Source organism: Panthera uncia, assembly GCF_023721935.1.
Source record: "Panthera uncia isolate 11264 chromosome D3 unlocalized genomic scaffold, Puncia_PCG_1.0 HiC_scaffold_8, whole genome shotgun sequence".
In the NCBI taxonomy this organism is placed as follows: Eukaryota; Metazoa; Chordata; class Mammalia; order Carnivora; family Felidae; genus Panthera; species Panthera uncia.
The window spans coordinates 49774589-49802563 of record NW_026057586.1 but is presented as its reverse complement, the minus strand read 5'-3'; the positions used below and the strand labels follow the sequence as shown (position 1 = coordinate 49802563).

At 35.9% G+C, this 27975-nt stretch overlaps 1 protein-coding gene across 4 annotated transcripts in view; it reads right to left on the bottom strand.

Annotated features, from left to right (window-relative positions):
- The window catches only part of ROCK1 (Rho associated coiled-coil containing protein kinase 1), a 174574-nt gene that overhangs the window by 134245 nt on the left and 12354 nt on the right, over positions 1-27975 (bottom strand). For all 4 annotated transcript variants that reach the window (XM_049619648.1, XM_049619647.1, XM_049619649.1 and 1 more), the window contains exon 2: positions 643-724. In XM_049619648.1, the coding sequence (XP_049475605.1) occupies positions 643-724 (82 nt within the window). The remainder of the gene's footprint in view (positions 1-642; positions 725-27975) is intronic.

Below are 27975 nucleotides of genomic sequence, written 5' to 3'. Positions count from 1 at the left end.
ACATATTTTAAAACCAGCCTAACCCAAATGTATCACTATGTACAGAAAAGAAATAAAGAAATGGAGTGGGAATATTATATATCCAAATCTTATTGTCATTTTTTAAGATTAAAGTTTAAAACTATCTTAATAAATTCTTTAATCAAGTTTTAATTGATTAAATCTAATATCAAAATCCAAAAAAGTTTTTAGAAAAAAAAATCTGTAAAACCTAATATATAAGCCACCTTCCATGGAGAAAATTCTCATTATCTCACTGGTAGGAGAGCTTTTCATATGCAATCTGTTCTTACCTGCAGGTATTGAAACAGCTAATAATTTACAAAAGAAAAATAAAGAATAAATATAACACTATTGAAATTCAATATGCATGTATGTATATGATTATTTTAACTTACTTATTTTAGTCATTTACTTTTCGTTCCCTTTTCTGCAAAATATTTTATAAAATATTATAAAATATTCTGTTAGGCATTCATATTAATAAATTAATAAAGTTTCTTTCTTATTTCCTATTATTTTATGTAGGAATTACTGATGAAATAACCAAAGAGTACACAGAAGAAAAAAAAATATTGGCCTGAATTATCTAATATTTCATTATATAGAGTCTGTCATTAACCTCCACAAAAAATTACTTACATCTGCTTAAAAAGTTGTCAATATTTTTGTTTTTTCTTAAGGCAGGAAAATCCAAATCATATACCAAAGCATCCAATCCATCCTAAACAAATAAACAAACAAACAGTTAGTTTTTGGATCATACTATGAACACTTTCCTTTTTTATGAGTAAAGAATAACACACAACACAAACATTTTGTTTGTCCTCTCATACATCTTGCATTCAACACCTTTTACAAGATTACATGGGAAGAAGAAAAAAATTGTTTTTATTTATTTCACATATAGATTTTTTACCTTCTAACTCTCCCAGTCTGAGAAGCAGCAAAATCACTATAAACTCACTACATAAGACTTCAACTCATGCCCTTTCCCTTTGAAATTGAAATTCCATTTCCGGGGCGCCTGGGTGGCTCAGTCGGTTAAGCGGCCGACTTCGGCTCAGGTCATGATCTCGAGGTCCGTGAGTTCAAGCCCCACATCAGACTCTGTGCTGAGCAGCTCAGAGCCTGGAGCCTGCTTCAGATTCTGTGTCTCCCTCTCTCTGACCCTCCCCCGTTCATGCTCTGTCTCTGTCTCAAAAATAAATAAACGTTAAAAAAATTTTTTTAAAAAAAAAAAAGAAAAAGAAATTCCATTTCCCATGAAATTGTACTTTCACTCCCCCTCCTACATTTATCTTTATTTGAGATACTCATCAAAAACAAATGGTGTACATTTGTGACTATAAATATTTGACAAGATAGTAACTAAACAGTGACTGTTTGGTATAAAATAAATTCTGCATTTAGATAAATTTTTAATTATAAAAATATATTGCACTTTCAGAAGAGTTCTCTTTCTGTGAAGCACTTTATAGGACAACCATTAGTAAAGGACAAACAAGGGCTTTTACTTTTAGGTGGATTTTTAAATATTATCTCAGCAAGTGCAGAGCAGTGTGAAGGTGTACCAATCAATGCTCAAGTGGGAACACATCTATTCGGGTTATATCCATCTTGTGGCAGGAGCAGGAGGAATATTCAGATAATCCCAAGTAATCTTCATTTTATTTAGCTGGGGAAATTTAGCGGAGCCCAAGAATAAAAACAAAAGCAACAAGGGAAGACACACCTTCTGCAGACCCTGTACAGTCATGTTCATAAAAGGTTGAAGGAAAAATTAAAGCCAGAGGATATGCAGACTTTATACTTTGTGTTAAGCCACAGGTGTGATCACTCAGCTATTTTAGAACACAAGTACTTAAAATATTTCCTTAAGAAACCAGAAAGCAGAGTCAAATTTACACACACTTTAAAATATATCATTGCATAAGTTGGAAACTGAACATGGAAAAAACAGGTAATAATACCAATGCTGTTGATTGCTTAAAAAGACCAATCCATTTGATACTGGCTTTTCAAAATATACAGGTTTGTGCAGATCTGAAGAAAAAGCTCCTCCACTAATGCAAATTCATCTATCTTCAAGATACATTTCTTCCTAATGGCTAACAGACACATAAAAAGATGCTCAACATCACTCAGCATCAGGGAAATACAAATCAAAATGACAATGAGATACCACCTCACACCTCTCAGAATGGCTAAAATTAACAACTCAGGAAACAACAGATGTTGGTGAGAATGTGGTGAAAGGGGAACACTTTTGCACTGCTGGTGGGAATGCAAACCGATGCAGCCACTCTGGAGAACAGGTTCCTCAAAAAATTAAAAACAGACCTACCCTATGACCCAGCAATTGCACTACTATGTATTTATCCCAAGAATACAAAAATGCTGATTTGAGAGGGCATATGCCCTGTATCTTCAAATAAACTGTTTATAGCAGTGCCATTAACAATAGACAAATTATGGAAAGAGCCCAAATGTCCATTGACTGATGAATTAAGAAGACGTGTGTGTGTGTGTGTGTGTGTGTGTGTGTGTGTATAATGGAATATTACTCGGTGACCAAAAAGAATGAAATCTTGCCATTTGCAAAAACATGGATAGAGCTAGAATGTATTATGATAAGCGGCATCAGAGAAAGACAAATATGATTTCACTCATATGTGGTATTTAAGAAACAAAACAGATGAACATAGGGGAAGGGAAGGAAAAAGAAGATTGAAAAAAAAAAAAAAAACCCGAGCAAACCATAAGAAACTCTTAAATACACATAACAAATTGAGTGTTGCTGGAGGGGAGGTGAGTGGGGGGATAGGCTAAATGAGTATGGGCATTAAGAAGGGTACTTGTTGGGATGAGCACTGGGTGTTACATGTAAGTGATGAATCACTAATTTTACTCCTGAAACCATTATTACACTACATGTTAACTAACTTGGGTTTAAATTAAAAAAAAAAAAAAAAAAGAAAACTATGGGTGTCAAAAAAAAAAAAAATACATATCCTAGACTCTTCTAAGCAATTTGAATTTTTTTTGTAATTCTTTTTACAGAAAAAAAAAAACCAGAACCTTTATATGGAAACATGATTTTTAGAAAGGCCAGCTGATGCTTGGTCTAATCTAAACTGAAAAGCCAAACCAATAAGTATGTGAATTCACTATTTTCTAGGAAAAGACAAATATGAATTAAAAAAAAAAGACTTTTGGGGCGCCTGGGTGGCGCAGTCGGTTAAGCGTCCGACTTCAGCCAGGTCACGATCTTGCAGTCCGTGAGTTCGAGCCCCGCGTCAGGCTCTGGGCTGATGGCTCGGAGCCTGGAGCCTGTTTCCGATTCTGTGTCTCCCTCTCTCTCTGCCCCTCCCCCGTTCATGCTCTGTCTCTCTCTGTCCCAAAAATAAATAAAAAACGTTGAAAAAAAAATTAAAAAAAAAAAAAAAAAGACTTTTAAGTTAAGGCAGAAACCACAGTTAATATCTTGTTTTCTCCCACAGCACCTTGCAGAATGACCTGAACAAGTAGGCATAAAATGTACATTTAAGCCAGTGATTTTTATGCTAAACAGCAAAGGTATTACATTATTCAAGAAATACTTTTCTCAGATTAGATACTAAATGTCAGTGCATCGGGTTACTCCCCAAAATTAATCTATAGAGTAGTCCAAGTACTCCTGACTACACAATAAAAATTTTAGGCAATATTTTAGTACCTTAAAGTTGTCTGGAAAATGCCTGTACGTATAAAGCAATAATCTCAACATATTTTATAATAACTATTATTTTAATAGTTTATAGTAAACAACTACTTCCAAAGATACTTGCCAATTTTAAAAGATTCAGAACTAAATTATAATAGCTTAAATTGTTTTTTACTATCACATGAAACATTAAAAAATGTGGGAAATGTACATTAAATTTTACTCATATGCTCTCTTTGGTAAATATATTAAAGCAACTGCTTCCAATCTTACTCCATGTAAGTTTTTTGTTGTTGTTGTTGTTTTGGGGTTTTTGTTTTTTTGGTTTTTTTACTAAATGTTAGGCACAAAAAAATCTCAAAAATTGCCTTGTTGAACCACTTCATCTTATAGCCAGGACAAATAGCAATCAGAAATATTGACTTGTCCAATACTAGCTAGCAACCTGTATCAGAATCAAAATGTTAACTCCTAGTTAACTAGTTATAAATATAACATGACCATGATAAAAATATGATTGAAAAAATCCTGAATATCTCAAAAATGAAATTAGGAATTGAGAATATGTATATTTAAACTCAAGCTGTATTGTTAAAAAATTAACAGAAAACCACAAATCATTCTTCTAATTATAACTAGAAAGGTGTCTGGCTAGGACTCAAACTTGTTTTCTCTACTACTCTTTCTCCCACTCTTTCTTCTGCATGACCTTCACTAAACTACCTATAAAAACTGACAGTTCCCCTTGCCTTATTTTTTACTTCAATCTTCAAGCTAGATTTCAAGTGCTTTGAGTAAGCTAAGCCCCAGAACTAAGCATCACATTTTACTGATAACACAGTAGATAGTAAGACTATTGGTTCTCCTACCTCAACGATTATTTCCCCCTTCTACCTTCCTAATTTAACTTCAATTTTGTTCAAGCCACCCAACTTCCTCCACAAGACTATGAGCTCCCAGAAGTAGGGAGATCTTCCTCAGCATCAGGAGGATGGTTCTGATTAGTGTAATCTAAACCAAAATGGTGGCCCATTACTCTTGCCAATGTTCACTTTAAATACAGGAAGATGGTAATAAGCTGGCACATGAAACATGAGGGAAAGTCTTCAGAAGGATTCTGGGGGAAATTTCTTCTCTCTTGAAAGTGATACATGTAAGAAATATCTAGGGATGCCTGGGTGGCTCAGTCTGTGAAGTGTCCAACTTAAGCTCAGGTCGTAAGTTTGAGCCCTGCTCGAATGTGCTGACAGCTCAGAGCCTGGAACCTGTTTTGGATTCTGTGTCTCCCTCTCTCTCTGCCCCTCCTCCCCCATTTGTGCTCTGTCCCACTGTCTCTCAAAAATAAACATTAAAAAAATTTTTTTAAAAAGAAGTATCTTCCTTTCATGAGAAAATATCATGTCTGTATGTGACACCTCAAATAACAGCAGCCATCTTGCAGCCTCAAGGGAAGTTGGCAGAGGACAAAGCCAAACACAATGATAATGATAGAGCCAAAGAATGGAAGGAACCTGGGTCCCTGATGATGTTTGTTGAATCACTGAATTAACCTACTCTGGAGCCAGTCTACACATACCTGAGAGAATGAATTGTCTGACTCAGCGTGCATTGGATTTTCTATTTCTTATAACTTAAAGCATCCTCGCTGAAATACTTAATAGCAGGGGTTCAATAAATGTCACTGCACTGAAATACAATTAACCAATGCATGAGCTATAGGACTTCTTGCACTGAAAGGGCAAGAGAACTGCCCATTTAATAGGACAGGGGAAAGATGGGGCTGACAAAAGTGTCACTCTTTGGTAAATGTTTGTATAACTGAACAGAACTATGCAGATGAAGGATTTTTGAGTCATGCTTCATAATAAAATGAATTCCAGATGGGTCAAAAGAATTCAAATAAATCAAAAGCATTTTGAAGAAAAAAAAACAGTATATTTGCATGCTACCGTTGGGAGGACAAGTCACATAAACTTTCTGAGCCTGTTTTCTCCTCTGTAAAATGAGAACAGTAACTACCTACAACTCATAATGGATTTGTGAGAATTAACTAAGTATGTAAAGTGTCCCTTAAGAGTCCTACTTCCCTCTCTTTGCTTTATTTCCCTGACATTTGAAAGTTCTACATATTAGCCTCACTACTGCTAGAAGTGACATAAAGAGAAAAACAGACATTTTAGTCATGTGGTCATAAAACCCTAAGAGTAAATCTTAGGTCACTGTGCTATAAACCCTTCTCCAACATCGTAATCCTGCCTTTTTTTTTTTTTAACATTGGATATCTCACTTTTCCTTGGCCACAGAATTTGATCATACTTTTGTTTATGGAAAATCAGCTGTCTCCACTAATTATATGGTGAGTAGGTGTTTGGACCTAAACCCTACACTTTTAATTTTATAGTAATTTGAGATGGCATATGGCTTTTCAGGATTGTCCATAAGCAAAATTTATATGCCTTTTATCAGAAAAATAAAATGAATAAGAAGGTATTCTAGCATAATCTAAAGCATATACAAAACAGACGCTAAGAGGAATCAAGACACTGTGGTGGAGGAGAGGTATGCAGGCTTCCACTTTAAAGCAATAGATAAATTACACAAGGAATGAATGTCTATCTCCAACCATAAATCGGGGCAAGGAATTCTGACTTTTATTCAACACTCTAAAGTTCTGTAAATGACAAGTAAGACTTCCCCACTTCCTACAGTCCATATTCTAGTATCAGAACTCGACCTTAACAGAAATTAACATTCCCCCAAGTACAAAAACAATTTACAAGACATAACAGCCAAAACATGTAGTCCTACTGCTCCTTCACTTTATTATTTAGGCATGAAGAAAAGCTACCCTCTGCTTTCACAACATGCCCATCATATATAGTTTAATCATCAATTTAAGATCTGAAGAAGAGAGGACACATAAAAGAGGAACCAATGTCAAAGAATTACAATAATTAAATTCTTTGCTACTCATAGCTTAACAATGATACAGCAGTATATTTTCAAAGAAGCTAGTCACATTGGGGAAGTACTTTCACATAAACACATAAAGGCAAGTATAATTAATTACAAATATAACATTTCACAAGAATATCCAAAGAATGAACATGTCACATTTCCTAAGATGCATTGTTATTATGAGCAAAAGATCGTATAACAAAACTTAAGCAAAAGAAGGAGAAAATTATTCAACTAAACATTTTTACAAATTTTTGTTCTCTACAAAAAATAAGAATCCTATGCATAATATCATTTAAGATTAAATCCATCAGTAATAATATATTTAAGATATGAGAATATAGGGGCCCCTGGGTGGCTCAGTCGGTTAAACCTCCAATTCTTGATTTTTGGCTCAGGTCATGGATCTCATGGTGCCTGACACTGAGCCCTGAATCAGGCTCCACAATGAGTGAGGAACCTGCTTGGGATTCCCTCTCTGCCCTCTCTCTGCCCCTCCCCGGTTCACATGCTTGCTCTCTCTTTCTCAAAATAAATAAATATTTTTTAAAAATGAGAATATAATGGCAGTAGGAAAGAAGATATACTATATATACAAAACATTCACTTCTAAGTAAAAGTTTAAAATCTAACTGGTTACCATTCTAGACCTAGACATTTTTTTAGAAACTACCAAAAACACATTAAAACGCTGGCAGTAAAACCAGGTTCTCTGAAAACCAAACTACTTCTAAAACAGGCTAACCCTTGGTATTAAAAGATTGATTGGAGTCTGGGTGGCTCAGTCGGTTGAGGGTCAGACTCTTGGTTTCTGCTCAGGTCATGATCTCATGGTTTGTGGGTTCTAGCCTCATGTTGGGCTCTGTGCTGACAGGATGGAGCCTGCTTGGGATTCTCTCTCTCTCCCTCTCTCTCTTACCCTCCCCTGCTCACGCTCTCTCTCAAAAAAAAAAAAAAAAAATTGATGTCAAACTTTTTTCTTAATTCCCTATGCTGTAATTTTTATCTGACTTGCTTTATAACTAGAAATCTGTACCTCTTAATCCACTAGCTTGTTCTCTGTATTTGAGTCTGTTTTTTCATTCACTTTTTCAGATTCCACATATGAGTGAAATTAGTGTTTGTCTTTGACTTATTTTGCTTAGCATAGTACCCTCTAAGTCCATCCATGTTGTCACAAATGGCAAGATCTCATTCTTTTTAATGGCTGAGTAATACACCAGTGTGTGTGTGTGTGTGTGTGTGTGTGTGTGTGTGTGTGTGTGTGACATCTTCTTTATCCATTTATCTACCAATGGAAACTTGAGATGCTACCATATCATGGCTACTGCAAAAAAGGATTCCATGAACATAGGAGTACATTTATCTTTTCAAATTAGTGTTTTCAGGGGCACCTGGTGGCTCAGTCAGTTGAGAGTCCGACTTCAGCTCAGGTCATGATCAGGCGGTTTCGTGGGTTTGAGCCCCGTTTTGGGCTCTGTGCTAACAGCTCAGAGCCTGGAGCCTGCTTCAGATTCTGTGTGTGCCTCTCTCTCTGCCCCTCCCCTGCTCATGCTCATGCTCTGTCTCTCTCAAAAATAAAAGAAAAACATTTTTAAAAAATTAGTGTTTTCCTTTTCTTTAGTAAATACCCAACAGTAGAATTGCTGGATCATATGGTATATGTATTTTTAATTTTTTGAGGAATTTCCATACTGCTTTCCACAGTGGCTGTACCAATTTACATTCCCACCAACGGTGCACAAGGGTTCTCTTTTCTCCACATCCTTGTCAACACTTATTTTTTCTTGTTTATTTGATACTGGCTATTCTGACCAGTGTGAGGTGGTATTTCATTGTGGTTTTGATTACACTTCCCTGATGATTAGCGACTGCTGGCCATCTGCATGTCTTCTTTGGAAAAATACCTATTTACATCCTCTGCCCCTTTTTAAATCAGATTTTTTTATGTTCTTTATATATTTTGGATATTAACCCATTATTGGATATATCATTTACAAATATCGTCTTCCATTCACTAGCTTGCCCTTTTGTTTTGTTGATGGTTTCTTTTCCTTTTTTATTTTGGTGTAGCCCCAATAGTTTATTTTTACTTTTATTTCCCTTGCCTGAGGAGACCTCCATAAATATGCTAAGACCAATGTGTAAGACATTACTGGCTATATTGTCTTTTAGAAGTTTTATGGTTTCAAGTCTCACATTTTAGTCTTTAATCCATTTTGAGTATATTTTTGATAGTGTAAGAAAACAGTCCAGTTTTCCCAGCACCATTTATTGAAAAAACTGTCTTTTCCCCATTGAATATTCTTGCTTCCTTAGTTGTTGATTAGTTGACCACACAGGCATGGCCTTATTTCTAGGCTTTCTATCTGTTCCACTGATCTTTCTATTTTTGTGCCACAGTACTACAGTGGATTACAATAGTTTTGCCATATGTATCTCGCAATCTGGGATTATAATACCTCCAGGTTTGTTCTTCTTCCTTAAGATTGCTTTGGCTATTTGAGGTCTTTTGTGGTTCCATACCAATTTTTGGATTATTTGTTCTAGTTCTGCAAAAACAAAAACAAAAAAAACAAAAACTGCTCTTGGTATTTTGAGAGAGACTGAACTGAAATCTGCAGATTGCTTTTGGTAGGGTGAACATTTTAACAATACTAATTCTTCCAATCCATGAGGTGTATCTTTCCATTTGTCTGATGGAAACGATGTTTTGGTAACAGAAAATATACCATTTAAAGAAAATATATGGGTACATTTTGCCTTCTTCACTATATAAAAAGAGAAGGAATTTCGCAAAATTAAGCAGTGATATGAAAATGATAATAGAACTTCCTTAGGAAATTTTAACAAATTCTGATAGTAAATGTGATTAAACTCTGTTAACTAGTGAGACATTACTACATACATCATACTCCCTAAGACAATTATAGTACAAAAAACATATATATTCTATGTACTTAGTAAAACATACAGTGGCTCTTTCCAATCAGTCTCTAGCTATACCTTTCCAGCCTCATTTTCTCCATATGCAAGCATCTAGGCTTGGGCCACAGTATGCTCCAGCTATATGCCAAATGGTCATGCTCACTCTACCCCACTGCCTTTAAACCTGCTCTTTTCTCCAGCTGGAATGGGAACATTACTTAAATACAAATGCCTCAAATGTTGCTTACTTTGTGCTGCTTTCTCCAACAGTCTGAGAAAATATTAATAAAGACTTCCTATGTGCTATTACAGGAATTATTGTATTTATATTATAATTATTTATAAGTCTGTCTCCTCCTCCATAGAAAAACAGCAGTAATAATAACAATAATAAACACTTCCTGTATCTGGAAGTAAATAATACAAGTGTTATAACTAGGTACTACATGATCAGAGAAAGGGCAGTTTAACCAATTTGGGTCTCATGGAAGAGATGAAATTTGAGGTGGTCCTTAAAAACAGAATTTAGGAAGAATAAAATGGAGGTGGGAAAGGCAATCTAGAGAGAGGAAAGGCAAGGAGAATTCAGAAATGAGAAGAGAACGCTCTGGTCCTGGAAGGGTGAGAAGAAGGACATATAGGAGTCAAAGTTGTGAAGATGGGTTACAGAATGTGTATTAAAGGGATAACATACCAAGTTAAGAATTTGAGTATTTATATTCTGATATCCATTTGGAACCACAGGAATTTTGGGGGGAAAGAGAGTGACATAACTGGTTTTAATTTTACTAAAGCCTGGCAATGACAAAGATGATAAATTTGAACAGGAAGAGACAGGTATAAAAAAAAGAGCAATTAGGAGGAAACTGCGGTAATACCAGCACAAGAAGATAAAAGTCTGAACTGAACTGGAGCAACAGGAATGGAACATTAAAAACAAAAGAATCTAGTGAGTGACTAAAAGAGACAGGAAAGGTTAAGAATGATATGTGATTAGAAAAATGATTATATATCTTCTATTTTAAGTGAGTAGTGACTTCATTAACCAAGGCAGATAATATATTTTGGAAAGAGAAGATAAGTATTTTAGATACACGAATTTGAGGTCCCTGAAGAATACCATTTTATGGTAAATGAGATGGCAGTTGAAAACATGAGTTTGAGTTCAACAGAGTGACTGGACTGTGATATGGATTTGTATTTCATAAGAACACACTTAAATCCAAGAAAACATATTCAATTACCCAGTGAGTATAAACAATGGAAGAATGGAAAAAAAAGTAAAGAATAGCACCGTGGGAAACACAAACATCTGAAAGGTAAGCAGAGCAAAAATGGCTGACAAGCAGTCAGAGAGGTGAAAGGAAGATATAATAGCATCATGAAAGCTGAGATAACTCTAGAACTTAAAAGCAGAGTAAAATACCATAAGAAAGTCAAATGGAATGAAAAATGCAAAAGAAGCCAACTTGTAATTAAATATTACAGATGATGGCTGCACAATGATGGAAACGTACTTAATGTACTGTACATGCAGAAATAATTCAAATGCTAAGTCTCACTTATATATATTTCACAGTTGTTTTTAAAAAGTCACTGTCGGACACCAACAAAATGGTGGACTAGGAAGCTCCAAGCTCTCATTCCCCAGAGAAACAAAACAAAACAAAACAAAACATCCCAGAAGCTCTCTGAACCAACTTTGCAACAGCTCAGAAAAACAATCAAAGGTTTAGAGTAATCAAGCAAATGTCCAGTTAAGTAAAAGCCATCTTCAAATGGTAGAAAGTTTTGCAACATTTTCACTCACTCTTATCCCACTTCTTCCAAATGAGTAAAGGCAGCAGATGGGTTCTCACTTCCCCCATCTTGAATCAGAGGAAGCAGAGTAAGATCATATTGGGAAGTTATTGTATATCTCTGTTGTAACCTGTCTGGGGGATGCCTTAAAGACTAAGGCAAGGCCCTCATCTAAGACAGGCAGAAAAAGCAGTGGGCACCGGTCATGAAACATACCAAACAACTATAATATCCATAGACACCTGAGACAAGAGATTATAACAGAAAGGTACAATAGACCATCTAGCCCAGAGAAGAAACAGGGATGAGACTCTCCAGAAAATTAAAAAGAAAAGGTCATTATCAACCTTAAATAGAATGGCAAAAACCAGCTTACAGTAGGAAGAAAAGTTAATGAAAATGAATAAATAAAATAATGGCCAAGGAGTGTGTGGCTGGCTCAGTCGATGGAGCACACAACTCTTGATCCTGGGGTTCTGAATTCGAGTCCCATGTTGGGTTTGGGATTACTTAAAAAAAATAAATATTAAAAAAAATAATAATGGCCAAAAGAGATGAGAAAGATTAGAAGCCTGCATGATTAGAACCTAAAGTTGATGGAATACTGCTAGGTAGAAGACACATAGTTTTATAGAAGATAAATGATTAAGTAATGATCCAAGAAATGTTAGGGAGAACAGAATGAATATACAGAGTTGAGACGTTAACCTTGTAAAATAAAAAAAATATTTTATGTAAACAGTATCTTGTCAGAAGGACATGGGAGCCATATTCCATTCTAGAACACTTAATAGTCTCTCATGATCTTGAAATGTTATATTAGCCCTCAAAGCCTCAATGCCCTCATCTGTAAAACAAGGATAATAACAGTAACTACTACATAGAGCTGTTACAAGAAAACGATATATCTTAGTAAGCCATGGAAACACTCGTGGACAATTTCAAAGAGAAAATGAGTAAAGGCAGCAGGTGGATAGGTATGGATGAACACAAGCTAGACTTTGTCTTGGTATGAATAAATGAAAAAGTTCAGATGATTTGATATTGCTTTGGGAGACAGTGTTTGCTGTTTTTCAAATTACCCTTTAAGTGACCGATTTATTTTCCCCTTGAGGAAAAACATAGATATCATATGTTCTTTAGTTAGCAGTAGTACAACAACATTAAAAAATACCTAATATTATCTTCTTAATTCCTATAAAAATTTTCCTAAGACTAGATCTCTATCATAAGGGGAAAAATGAACTGAGACCCAGAAACCTGTGGAATTGTAACAAAAGGTTTAACATTTGTATTACTGGAAGGCCAGAAGGAGAAAAGACACAGAATATAACTAAAAATGATGAAAATGAAGGCAAAAAATTTCCTACATTTGGCAAAACATATAAACTTGGGGCGCCTGGGTGGCTCAGTCGGTTAAGTGGCCGACTTCAGCTCAGGTCATGATCTCGCGGTCCGTGAGGGCTGTGAGTTCGAGCCCCGCATCGGGCTCTGTGCTGACAGCTCAGAGCCTGGAGCCTGTTTCAGATTCTGTGTCTCCCTCTCTCTGACCCTCCCCTGTTCATGCTCTGTCTCTCTGTGTCTCAAAAATAAATAAATATTAAAAAAAAATTAAAAAAAAAAATAAACCTAATATAATTGAAGAAGCTAACAAGATATACCCAAAGAAATACAAACCAACAAAAAACCATCAGACTAGAATTCTATAGCTGGCAAAAAGAAAAAAGAAGAAGGGAAGGAGATACCGGTTTCCAGTTATGGAATGAATAAGTCATGGGGATAAAATGTACAGCATAGGAAATATAGTCAAATAGAATGTAATAATAGCATTGTATGGTGACAGATGGTAACTACATTTACGGTAAGCATAACATAGAGTTGGGTCAAATCACTTATGTTGTACACCTGAAACTAACGTAACACTGTGTGTCAACTATAATTCAATTAACAAAACGTATTTTTAAAAAAAGATATTGTGAGATAACAGAAAACTAAGCAATTTGTTATGAGCAGACCTAAAATAACAGTTAAAATAAATTCTCTAAATAAAAAGAAAATGATAAAGGAAAGAATCTCGGGCTATCAGGAAGGAAGAACAAATGAAAAGAGTAAAAATATGGGAAAATACAATACGCTTTCATTTTCTTAAAAGTTGAAGCAACGATTATAATGTTACCTAGTTTCTGAATGTATATAAGGTGATATTAAAGATTATAAACAGGGAAAATAAGGGAACATAAAGTGGGTAAGATTTCTACCCTTCACTCAAAATAGTAAAATGTCAACACCAATCAAATGTGACATGGTGTATGTCTAATTTAATACCTGGAATAACCAATTAAAAAGCTATACAAAGAAACACACACAAAAGCGCTATAGGTAAATCAAAATAAAATAGTAAATGTTCTAGTCCACAGGAAGGCAAAAAAGGGAAACAGAAAAACAAAAAAAGGGGAGATTAAACAGAAAACAAAAAATAAAACAGCACATTCAAGCTCTAAAGTAACAATTATATTGAATATAAATGGTCTGAAGCAACAATTCAAGTTAAAAGACAGATTGTCAGAACTGATAAACGAAACATGACCAATCCCAGACATGAAATTCACTTCAAATGTAACAGTATAGGTAGGTTAAAAATAAAAAGATAAGAAAAAAAATACCATGCAAACAGTAATCAAAAGAAAGCTGAGATGGATATGTTATTGTGAAATAAATTAGATTTCAGAGCAAAGAGAATTACTAAGAACAGAACAGAAAAGTACATGATGATGAGAGACAATCCATCAAGAAGGCATAGCAATCTTAAATGAGTATGTTCTAAACAAGACAGCTACAAAATATGTGAAGCAAAAGTGGATAAAAATGAAAAGATATAAAAATTCATAAATTTAGTTGAACACTTCTATATGCCTCCCTCAGCAATTGTTAGAACTATTGAGAAAATCAGCAAGAACTCAACACCACCAATGAACCAACAGGATCTAACTAACATTTTTAGAACATTCCACCCAACAGCAGCAAAATACACATTCCTTGTAAGTGCTCATAGAAAACTTACCAAGATAGACCAAATCCTGTGCCATACCTCAATCCTCAACAAATATATAAGAATTAAAATCATACTGGGGCGCCTGGGTGGCTCAGTTGGTTGGGCGACCGACTTCGGCTCAGTTGTGAGTTCGAGCCCCGCATTGGGCTCTGTGCTGACAGCTCAGAGCCTGGAGCCTGTTTCAGATTCTGTGTCTCCCTCTCTCTCTGACCCTCCCCCGTTCATGCTCTGTCTCTCTCTGTCTCAAAAATAAATAAATGTAAAAAGAAAAAAAAATTAAAAAAAAATTAAAATCATACAGTGTGTGTTCTCTGACTAAAATGTAATCAAATTAAAGCAAATAATAGAAAGATAGTAGGTAAATCTCAAAACACTTACAAACTAAATAAAATATTTCTAAATAATCCATGGTCAAAGAGAAAGCTTCAAGGGAAATAAAAATACACACTGAACTGAATGAAAATAAAAATACAATCTATCAAAATTTGTGGAACATGCTAAAGCAATGCTGGAAGAGAAATGTATAGCACTAAATACTCAGATTAGAAAGGAAAAATGATTTTGAAAAACCTACATTCCTTTCTCAAAAAACTAGAACACAAAAAACCTAAAGCAAACCATAAGAAAGGAAGCAATAAAGGCAACAAAAAATCAACAAAATTGAACACAGAAAGAAAAAAGCAAAAATTCAATAAAACAAAGACAGTTCTTTGACAAGATCAAATTGACAACCCTCTACCAAGACTGACAAAAGAAGACACAAATTACTAATATCAAAAGTGAAATAGGTAATATCATAAAGATCCTGCAGCTATACAAATGGTAATAAGGAAATACTATGAACAACTCTACATCCAAATTTGACTTCAATAAAATGGACGATTCCTTAAAAAGCACAAACTACCACAACTAACCCAATATCAATAAGATAATTTGAATACTACTATTAATTTTAATAATGTAACACTCACCAAAAAGGAAATTTCCAAGATGGTTTCACTGAAGTAGTCTATCAAAAAAAATTTTTTTAATGTTCATTTATTTTGAGAGAGAGAGAGAGCAAGAGGAAATGGGGGTGGGGCAGAGATAAAGGGAGAGAGAGAATCCCAAGCAGGCTCTGCACTGTCAGCACAGAGCCCAACGTGGGGCTTGAATCCATGGACCATGAGATTATGACCCGAACATAGATCAAGAGTTAGATGCTTGGGGTGCCTGGGTGGCTCAGTCTGTTAAGGGTGTGATTCTTGGTTTCAGCTCAGGTCATGATCTCACAGCTTCATGGGTTCAAGCCCTGCACTGGGCTCTGTGCTGGCAGTGCGGAGCCTGCTTGGGATTCTCTCTCTCTCCCTCTCTCTGCCCCTCCCCCTTTGTGCTGTTTCTGTCTCTCTCAAAATAAACATTAAAAAAAAAAAAAAAAAAAGTCAGACACTTAACAGACTAAGCTACCCAGTACCCCTACGAAATGTTTAAAGAAGAAGTAACACCAATTCTATGCAATCTCCTCCAGAAAACAGAAAAGGAGGGAACACTTTCAAACTCATTTACACGGCTAATAATACCCTGGTAGCAGATCAGACAAAGTCAGTATGAAAGAAAAAAACTACAGACCAGTATCTTTTTTGAATAGATACAAAAGTTCTTAACAAAATATTAGCAAATAAAATTCAACAATATATAAAACGAATTATACACCAGAACCAACAAAGGTTTATTCCAAAGATACAAGAGCTATTCAATATTAAAAAATCAACCAGCATTATTTACAATAGCCAAGACATGGAAGCAACTTAAGTGTCCATCAATGAATGAGTGGATAAAGAAAATGTGATAAGTCTCTTTGTGTACACACACACACACACACACACACACACTGGAATATTATTCTACCATAAAAAAGAATGGAATCTTGCCATTTGCGACAACATGGATGGACCTTGAAGGTATTATGCTAAGTCAAATAAGTCAGACAGCGAAAGATAAATATCATATTATCTGACATATATGTGGAATCTAAAAAACAAAACCCCATAGATACAGAGAACAGATTAGTGGTTGCCAGAGATAAGAGATGGTGGTGGACAAAATGGGTGAAGGTGGCAAAAAAAAAATACCAATTCCAGTTATGTAAGTCATGGAGATGTAATATACAGCATAGTGACCACAGTTAATAGTACTGTATTGTATGTTTGAAAGTTGCTCAGAGACTGGGGCGCCTGGGTGGCCCAATTGGTTAAGCATCCGACTTCGGCTCAGATCATGATCTCAGTTCGTGAATTCAAGCCCAACATCAGACTCTGCACTGACATCTCAGAGCCTGGAGCCTGCTTCACATTCTGTGTCTCCTTCTCTCTCTGCCCCTCCCCTGGTATCTCTCTCTCTCTCTCTCTCTCTCAAAAATAATAAACATTAAAAAAAATTCAAAGTTGCTCAGAGAGTGTATCTTAAATGTTTTCTAATCATAAAAAAAATTCTATGTGTGGTGATGGATGTTAACTAGACTTAATGTGATCATTTCACAATACAGTATATAAAAACACCTGAACTGGGGCGCCTGGGTGGCTCAGTCGGTTAAGCGTCCAACTTTAGCTCAGGTCATGATCTCACAGTCCGTGAGTTCAAGCCCCGCGTCGGGCTCTGTGCTGACAGCTCGGAGCCTGGAGCCTGCTTCGGATTCTGTGTCTCCCTCTCTCTCTGACCCTCCCCCGTTCATGCTCTGTCTCAAAAATAAATAAACATTAAAAAAATAATTTAAAAAATTAAAAAATAAAAATAAAAACACCTGAACTATTATGTTATACACGTGAAACTAATGTTATATGTCAATTATACCTCAACTGTTAAAAAGTGAAAAGAAAATATAATTCACTACATGAACAGACTAAAGAAAAAAATCATGGTATCAACAGATACAGAAAAAATGAGAAAATCTAATACTTACTTAAGAGAAGAACTCTCAGAAAAATAGGACTAGAAGTAAATTCCTCAAGTTATGAAAAAAGTTTACAAAAAAAACCCTTAAAATTAATATCAGACTTAAAAGTGAAAGATTATGTTTTCTCTCAAAAATTAAGAACAGGGCAAGGATGTCCTACCTCACCACTCTTATTAAACACAGCTCCGGAACTCATAGCCAGTTCAATAATGCAAATACGGGAAATAAAAGGCATACAGATCAGAATGGAAAAAATAAAATTGTCCATATTTACAGATGACATGATTACTTATGCAGAAAGTCCCAAAGATGCTACAAAACAAAAACATACAAACAAAAAACACCTAGAACTAATTAATAAATTCTACAAGGTCATAAGACAAGATCAACATGCAAAAATCAATTGTATTTCTATACATTAACAATGAACATGAAGAAAACAAAATTAAAAATACAATTTCATTTAACTTAAATTTAAAAAAGGGAATATTTAAGTACAAATCTAACTAACAAAACATATAGGACTTATGCTGAAAACCACAAAACACTGATGAAAGAAATCAAAAAAGATCTAAATAAATGGAGAGACATGGTGTTCATGGATTGGCAGACTCAATATTGTAAGGTATATTGTCCCCAAAATGACACAGAGGTTTAACATAATTCCTATCAAACCCCAGGTTTGTGTAGATACAGGCAAGTTTTTCTAAAATTTTATTAGAAAAGCTGAAACAATTTTTAGAAAGAATAATGTGATGAGGCACCTGGGTGGCTCATTGGGTTGAGTGTCAACTTGAGTTCAGCTCAGGTCATGATCCCAGGGTCGTGGGATTGAGCTCTGTATCAGGCTCTGCGCTGAGCATTGAGCCTGCTTAAGATTCTCTTTCTCCCATCCTCTGCCCCCTGATCCAATCGTGCTCTCTCTAAAAATAAAAAAATAAAAATAAAAGAATAACATGGAAGAAAAACTACATCCAAGTTTCAAGACTTATACAGCTCTAATAAAAAACAATGTGTGGGGCGCCTGGGTGGCTCAGTCAGTTGAGTGTCCAACTTCGGCTCAGGTCATGATCTCGTGGTCCGTGGGTTCAAGCCCCGCATCGGACTCTGTGCTGAAGGCTGGGAGCCTGGAGCCTGCTTCACATTCTGCGTTTCCCTCTCTCTGCCCCTCCCCCACTCATGTTCTGTCTCTCTCTCTCTCTCTCTCTCTCTCTCTCTCTCTTTCTCTCTCTGTCAAAAATAAATAAACAGTAAGAAAAATTAAAAAAACAAAACAAAACAATGTGCTATTCATGGAAGGATAGACATATAGATCAATGGAACAGAATAGAAAGCTCAGAAATAGACCCACACCAAGTATAGCCAAATGATTTTTGATAAGGTACAAAAGCAATTCAATGGAGGAAGGTAGCCTCTTCAACAAATGTTGCTGAATAATTGAATATCCATAAAAATAAACCTCAACCTAAACTTCATAACTCCTACAAAACCTTAACTAAATTGGACCACAGATTTTAACATTAAACATTAAGTGTTTTTGTTTTCCATTTTATTTTAATTCCAGTAGAGTTAACAAACAGTGTTAGTTTCCAGTGTACAATACAGTGCAACAATTCTATATATTATGCAGTGCTTATCATGGTTAAATGTACTCTTAATCCCCTTCACCTATTTCACTCACCCCCCCACCGACCTCCCCTCTGGGAATGGTGAGTTTGTTCTCTATAGTTAAGCATCTGTTTTTTGGTTTGTCTCTTGTCTTTGTTGTTGTTGGTTTGTTCTGTTTCTTAAATTCCACACATGAGTGAAATCATATGGTATTTGTCTTTCTCTGACTGACTTATTTCACTTAACATTATGCCCTCTAGAACCATCCATGTTGTTGCAAATAGCAAGATTTCATTTTTTTATGTCTGAGTCACATTCCAGTGTGTGTGTGTGTGTGTGTGTGTGTGTGTGTGTGTACACACATCTTTATCTATTCATCTATCAATGGACACTTGGGTTGCTTGAATATCGTGGCTACTGCAAATGTTTCAATACACAGAGGGGTGCACATATCTTCTTGAGTTAAACAGTAGGTTTTTAGGGGAAAAAACCAAAACAGGGTAAAATATCTGATACCCACAATTTACTGAAGACTTCTGAGACAGGACCAAAAAAGAATGATCCATAAAAGAAAAAAATTTTTTGATAAAATGACTATCAAATTTAACAACTTTTGCTTTGTTGCAAAGATCCAAGTAAGAGGATGAAAGGACAAGCAAATACTGTGAAAAAATACTTGTAAACCAAACATACCAGAGTACTTAAAGAACTCCCAAAGCTCAACAATAAAACACTATCTGATCAGAAATGGGCAAAAGTTATGAACAGACATTTCACAAAGAGGATATACTGATGGCAAATAAACACATGAAAAGATACCTCATTAGTCATTAAATACATGTAAATTAAAATCATTATGAGATATCATTACACATCCATTGGTACAACTAATATGAAAACACAGTTACAATTCCAGTGCTGATGAGGATATAGATGAACTCTCATACACTGCAGGTGGATATATAAAATGGTAGGGCCACTCTGAAAAACAGCAAATATTATATGGCCTACCATTTGTACCCATGGGTATTTATCCTAAAGAAATGAAAACCCTGTCCATGGAAAATCCTGCACATGACTGCTCATAACAGCTTTATTTCTAATAGCCAAAGAAGACAAACAACTAAAATATTTTCAATAGGTGAAAAACTAAACAAACCATAATCTATCCATACCATGGAATAATACTGTCATAAAAAATAACGAACTACTGAAAGATACGACTTGAATGTATGTTAGGTGATGAGTGAAAAATCACCTAACTCATTATGATGAGTGAAAAAACCAATCTCCAAAGGTCACATACTGTATGATTTCATTCTAATAACATTTGTCAAATGATAAAATAGAGATCTCCATCTCTATACTAACAGATTACTGGTTGCCAGGGTTGGGGGGGGCGGTGGGGGAGGGATGGGTAATAACTATGCAGAGGTAACAAAAGGGAGATCTCTGCAGTAATGGAATAGTTCTATGTCTTCTAATGGTTATAGAAATCTACACATGTGAAAAAAATGGCTCAGAACTATAAACACACATTGAATCAATTGCAATTTTCTGGTTGTGGTACTGTACTACAGTTATGTAAAATGTAACCACTGGGGGAAAGGTGAAGGTTGTGCTGGACCTCTCTGCAACTTCCTATGAATCTGTAATTTTTTCAAAACAAAAAGTTAAAAAGAAAAACACAGATAACAATGCCAAAATAACACAGAGGGTAAAATGATCTCACAAAGATTTTTAAAACAGTTATTATTAAAATGCTCCAAAAAATAAGGCCAAACACTCTTGGAATTAATGAAAAGATAGACAGTGTAGTCAATAAAGAAAGAACTAAATGGAAATTTTATACCTTACTTTTTTTTTTTTAACGTTTATTTATTTTTGAGACAGAGAGAGACAGAGCATGAATGGGAGAGGGGCAGAGAGAGAGGGAGACACAGAATCCGAAGCAGGCTCCAGGCTCTGAGCCATCAGCCGGGAGCCTGACGCGGGGCTCGAACTCATGGACCGTGAGATGGTGACCTGAGCTGAAGTCGGACGCTTAACCGACTGAGCCACCCAGGCGCCCCCTAAATGGAAATTTTAAAATGGGAAAACACAATAACCATAATAAAAAACACACTTGATAAGCTTGACAGCAGCATGGAGATGACTCTGTATACTTGAAGATAATTATGCAATCTTAACAACAGTGAGAAAAAAAAGTTTTAAATGAACAAAGCCTTAAGACCCTGTGGAATGACACCAAAAGGGGGAATATTTGTGTCATCACAGTCCCAAAAGAACAGAAGAAACAGTATGGTGCAGGAAAAATATTTGAAGAAACAAAGGTTGAAAACTTATCATATTTGCAGAAAGACACAAACCTACTGATTCAGGAAACTTAACAGCACCACAACAGAATAAACCCAAATGAATCCACTTGTAGACACATGCTGAAAACTAAAGACAAAAAAAAAAATACTTTGAGAACTACCAGAGAAAAATGGCACCTTACTTACAGCGGAAGACTGAACTGGGTAACTCTACATTTCCCACTTGAAACTATGTGAAAACTGAAACGAAGTGGAACACCATTTTTAAAGTGCTAAAAGAACTGTCAATTCTACAGCCATTGAAAACAACCTGTAAGAATGAAAATGAAGTAATATTCTAACAGGAAGAAAAATATGAGAACTCACAGCCAGCTGACCTGACTGCTGTAAAAGAGCTACACTTGGAGGGAAAACAAACAAACAAACTCCTAAAGGAAGTTCTTTAGACAGAGGGGAAATGATAGAAGGAAACTTGGAACATAAGGCAAGAAAGAAGAGTAAGAGAAATGAAAGACATCTGTTCTTCTCCTATTTAGCTCTTTAAAAGGTTTAACAGCTGAAAGCAAAAATCATAACATTTTCCGTTGGGGTTTTCAACGTCTATAGCTGCAATAACGTAAGACACTACAACAAAGAGGAGGATAAATGGGCCCAACTGGTGGTAAGGTTTTTACTTTACATATGAAGTGGCAGCATACTGACTCCAAGCAGATTGAAAAGTTAAGTACGAATATTGAAATCCCTAGAACAGTAGCCACTAAAAAAACTACACAAAAGATATAATAAAAAACACAAAAGGTAAAATTGAATCCTAAAAAAACATATAAATAACCCAAAAGAAAGCAAGAAGGAAAAAAACAGGAACACAGAACAGGAAAAGAAGCACAAAACAATAAAATGAAAGACTTAAAACCCTAACATATTAATAATTACATTAAATGTGAATAGTCTTAGCACACTTAACATACATTAAAAGATCATCAGAATGGATTTCTTAAATCCATTACATGTTAATAAAAATAACTTTTTTATTAAAACTTGAAGATTTTTTTAAAGTTTATTTATATTTATTTTTGAGATTGGGGGGGGGGGGGCTACAGGCAGAGAGAGAGGGAGACAGAATCCCAAGCAGGCTCTGCACTGTTAGCACAGAGCCCAATGTGGGGCTCGAAATCGTGGAACTGTGAGATCACTGACCTGAGCCAAAATCAAGAGTCGGACGCTTAACTGACTGAGCCACCCAGACACCCCATGAAAACTTTTTTAATTGATAAGAAGAAATTCATTGCTTTACATTTTTACAAATTTATTTTGGCTAACTACAAGACAGCTCTCAACTAATTCTGCATTTAATCTGTTGGAATACACTGTCTTGGTAGAAGTATGAAAATCTGACTTCACATAGCTATGAGTTAAAGAAGTAAGGAGTATTTTTTAAAAGATTTTATTTTTAAGTAATCTCTACACCAAATGTGGGGCTCAGACTCACAACGCTGAGAACAAAAGTCATGCTCTACTGACTGAGCCAGCCAGGCGCCCCAAGAGTATTTTTACAGCATTTTCAGATAATTATGGAAATTCTTTGCTACAAAACCAAATTTGACAAGTGGTATTTCCTAAAGGTCAGTTGCAATTTGGAATCTTTTATGTTTATTTTGCAACATTAAAATGTATTGGTCTATCTTGCACTTTGAGCAGATCTTTTTAACTCATAAATGATTTTATAACATCATGCATTGGTCATTTAGAAAATATTGGCTCACTGCATTATGAGTTTTTCCAAATGTTGACACATTTCATCATATAATATTGAAAAATCACATTTATCAATGTCATCACCAACCTCACAAGAAAAGTCTTTAGGCCCTGGGAAGTTGTCAAGGTCAGGGTGGCAGATACAACTTTCCAAAATTCTTTTAGCTTTCACCTAAAAGCTCTAATTTTATCATTGGTCACAAATATTATCAGTTGTTTTCCAACCTTTATACTTCAAAGTCCAGTTAGCACAGGTCCTTCCCCAGTGACACACACATACACACAGGTAAAGCCAAACATAGACACACATCCTTCATATTTTAAAGGCCATATATTACCGAATATAGCAAGTAAATGGCAGTTCTGTCATGGGTTAATACGTTCACCAAGTTAAGTTTTTTTTCCCCTTTCTTAAAAGTCAGTTTTATTGAAGTATAATTCATGTAAAGTAAAATTCATCCTTTTCAGGTTTATAGTTCTATGAATCTTGGCAAACACAGTGTGTAAACACCACCACTGTCATCACAATCAAGATATAGAACACTTCCATCACCCTAAATGTTCTCTTGCACCTCCCTTATCCCATCCTCAGCCCCTGAAAAATGTTCAGTTCCATTATAAGACGGTAATCCAAACACAGGGATATCAATTTTTTTGAACATTTTCTCAAAGTCATCCCATATATTATTTCACATCAATTAAGGAAAACATTACTACTGTCTACTGTTAAATCATGTACACAATAGTGTTATCAATCAACACCACTGTAAGTACGCACTTTATTCTACTTCAGATCAACATGTTTCACAGCTTAGACTGCCTACCAACACTCATTTTTCAGGCATGTCAAATCCAACAAAGATATATTTTAGCAGGTAGCTATTTGAATCTTGTAATACAGTGCAGGTTTAGTCAAAGAACTGGCTCCCATCCCTCATCCAGTCAAGTTACAGATCACTGCTTCTAAGATAAAATTTACAGGACTTATTTTCCCCTCCAAACCAGTCAGTAAATACTTATTAAGATCTTTTCCCTACTATTTCATATCTCATCTTTCCCACTTCATTATTTACCAATTCCCATACATTTCAATTTAAATATTTTTCATTTAGTGTATTCTACCTATATATATATATATATATATATATATATATATATATATATCCATATCCTCCTAAGTGCTATGGAAACACTTCTCTTTGTGGCATTGGTGTCTACAACTCTGGTGTTTCCACTATACTACAGGGAGTTTGCCATTTACTGGCTATGTGCTGTTAAGCAAATGCATTTACCTCTTCTAAGGTTTAATTTCATTTACAAAGTGGGAATAATTTTTGTTTTTAATGTTTATTTGAGAGACAGAGAGAGAGGCACAGAGAGAGGGAGAGAGAATCCTAAGCAGGCTCTGTGCTGTGAGTGCAGAGCCCAACGTGGGGCTCAAACCCACAAACCACAAGGTCATGACCTGAGTCAAAATCAAGAGTCGGACGCCCAACCGACTGAGCCATCCAGGTGCCTCTGAATGTGCAAAGTCTTATAAAAATGATTATTACTGGCTTTTGGTCCCTCATCCAAAATTCATGTGTCAGGGGGGAAAAAGAACCCACCTATATCTTTATCCAAGCCACTATGTTACCCCCTAGAATAGATACAGCTTAAAAACACAGCACAGGACCCAACAAAGGGGCTTGAAATCACAAACGGTGAGATGATGGCCTGAGTCAAAATCAGGAGTCGGTCACTTAACTGACTGAGCCACTGAGGCACCCCCCACAAAATCTGTTTTTTAAGTATAGTAAACTATTCTTTTACAGCCTATTCACAACTAACAATTTCTTCGTAAGTTCCTAAGAAAATGCAGGTCCTTTCCTTCTGGCAAAGGGACAAGGTACTAGGGAGTTACCATGATGATTGAGGGTAACACTTCATTTGGATTCGTTATCGAATTTCATTCTCTTCCCCCCCCTCCCAAAACAGATCAAACAAAACCAACTTTTTCAGAAAATGCTCATTCTCCTTCATATAACCTGTTTTTTCTTAAACCTTATTTTAAAAAAGAGAAAATAATTTCTTAAATGGGAGGCAACTGTTTCTATCTAATCCTACTTTGGTTTATTTTTGTTTTCCTCACAGTAGATACCCAAATGAGATATATGCAGGAGACATAATGTCTGGCTACTTGGCAACTATTCAGTTCTTCCCAAATCTGGCTATGCAATCACCTAGGCCCTGTCAAGAACACAAATTTCAGCATACTTATATCTCCCAACTCCAATTCTCATATGGCAGGGCTGTGGTGAAGCCTGCAAGAATCTGTATTTGGTTTTGATGTGGCTGATCCATGAACAGGAATTTGGAAAATTTTCAGTATGTCACCCAAAGATTTAACATTAGGGGTGCCTGGGTGGCTCAGTCGGTTAAGCTTCTGACTTTGGCTCAGGTCATGATCTCACAACTCGTGGGTCCGAGTCCCGCATCAGGCTCTGTGTTTTGGATTCTGTACCTCCCTCTCTCTCTGCCCCTGCCACGCTCATGCTCTATCTCTTTCTCCTTCAAAAATAAATAAACATTAAAAAAAGATTTAACATTAAAGGCAAAGCACCTTACAGGCATCCTTCCATCAAAGGATCAGATGTTATCCCAGTTGTAGTCTTAGGCTGTCAGTCTTTGGCAACTAGTTGGCAATACTTATTTTAAGTCTAGTGTCAGATAACTTAACAATTCAGTAAAAAATTCATTTCCAAAAAATCTAAAGAATAAACTATCATTACTTGGGATTCTTCTGATGAGGAATCTCTACCTAATGTAGTAGAGACTATTTGGGACTGCCCAGCATGTCATTGCCCTTTCTCATGATAACTGACCTCCAATTTCTACCCCTCCCTCGTGCAACTCTAATATATCTTGATATAAGGTGTCTTACCCCCCAAACTGAGACTGGAGTACATGATGAAAGCCTAAGCTTATGATGATACTATTCTTCTGACTATTGTGATTGGTTCATATATGGGCACATAATCTGAGTTGGCTAAATCAGTTAGAAACTCTATTTGAAGGGCAGAAGAAAAGATTTTTGCTTCCCACTGCATCTGAACAAATAGAGATGGAAGCTACTGGCAATCATCCTACAATCAAAATAAATTATCTACCTCAGGAGAAAAACCATACTAAAGAAGCAGATCTGAAAAACCAGCACCCAATCACATCATTTGAGTCCTGAAAAAGAGACATTCCTGAAGTTAGAATCTACCTATGAAGTATTCAGAGGCAATAAATGTCCTTCATTGCTTAACCTAATTTGACTTGAATCAAAAGATTCCTGGTTAATACAGAAAAAAAGGAGTAGAAATCTCTATAGGCCCTTTACCTTCAATTCACAAAATCCAGTAGTACTCTGAAACAATTATAAGAAGAAAGAAAGGGGCAGGGGCTGAATTTCAATGCTACCATTACAAAATAAGCCCACTGCTTTTATTTAGATTATAATTATAATTCATTTAGTTATAATAAATAACTTACTCTAAAACTATCCAAGAAAACCTATCTGACACTAATAACTTCTTCCTTCGACTCAGAAAGATGGTAGAAACTACGGGCACAGAGTTGACTAGGGTAATGCCAAAAAGCCAGTTAACAACCTGGAGTGGCAAGACAAGCTCCTACAGGCAAAAAACTTTGGGCCAGATAAGCACAGGGAATGAAGGTAAAAGGGACCAAGGGGCAGTCATTTATCATCAGCTTACAGTATTGTTTTCATGAGATTTCAAACTCTATAGATCATCACATTTAATACCCACCACTACCTTATGAAGTAAATTATTTTTTAATATTTATTTTTGAGAGACAGAGAATGAGCAGGGGAGGGGCAGAGAGAGAAGGAGACACAGAATCCGAAGAAGGCTCAGGGTCTGAGTGTCAGCGCAGAGCCTGATGCAGGGCTCAAATCCCCAAACTGTGAGATCATGACCTGAGCCAAAGTCAGACGCTTAACTGACTGAGCCACACAGGAGCCCCTGAAGTAAATTATTATTAACTCCATTAACTCCATTGTATAGTTTGAAGAAATGGCTGTTGTAAAGAGTTTAAGTGACTGATCCAAGGTCACAGAAAAGAAGAAAGGGAGAAGGGATGGTATAATAGATATCTCTTATTGTTTACCCTGTCCCACTGCCCTCATTTTTCTGGAAACTACTTCCCCATTCTCATAGTTCTCAAGTGATCCTACCCTCTTTATCACAAATAGTTAGTCTAGGGATAGGCCCTGACCCCAACCAAACTAATGAATCTCTTGCTTCAGAGCTGTCTGGATTTGAGATTTAAAGATCTGAAGTCAGTGGTTAAAGCTGAAGCTGTTAGATATAAAGCTCCAGTGCTCTGGGCAGCCATATTTTCCACAAGTGACTAACACAATCAGAGAGAATGACAACACAAAGAAAGAATAAGAAAGTAAAGGGAGAGAGCCATGATTGCATTTGAGGCCCAAGTTCTAGTTCTTACTTCATGAAGCTCAACTGAATCTTTTGAGATCAGGTTTCCCTGAATCTATAAATTCTTCTTGCCTAGGAAAATTCAAGTTGAGTTCTATCGTGTATAACTGTCAGAGCCCTAACTAATTCAGAGGGAAAGAACAGGAATACAGGGATGAGGGGATAATCATTCACAAAAATCAACAAGTATTAATTAAATAATAATGCCCAGAATTATACCGAGCCCTGATTAGCCCTGAAATTCTGATTAGAGAGGTAAGAACAACACTCAAGGCAGACTCATATAAGATAGCTGTGATCAACTACAAGACAGGGGTGCCTGGGTGGCTCAGCTGATTAAGTATCCAACTCTTGATTATAGCTCAGGTCATGATCTCACAGTTGTAGAGATTGAGCCCCACCTGCTTAAGATTCTCTCTCCCTTAGTCCCT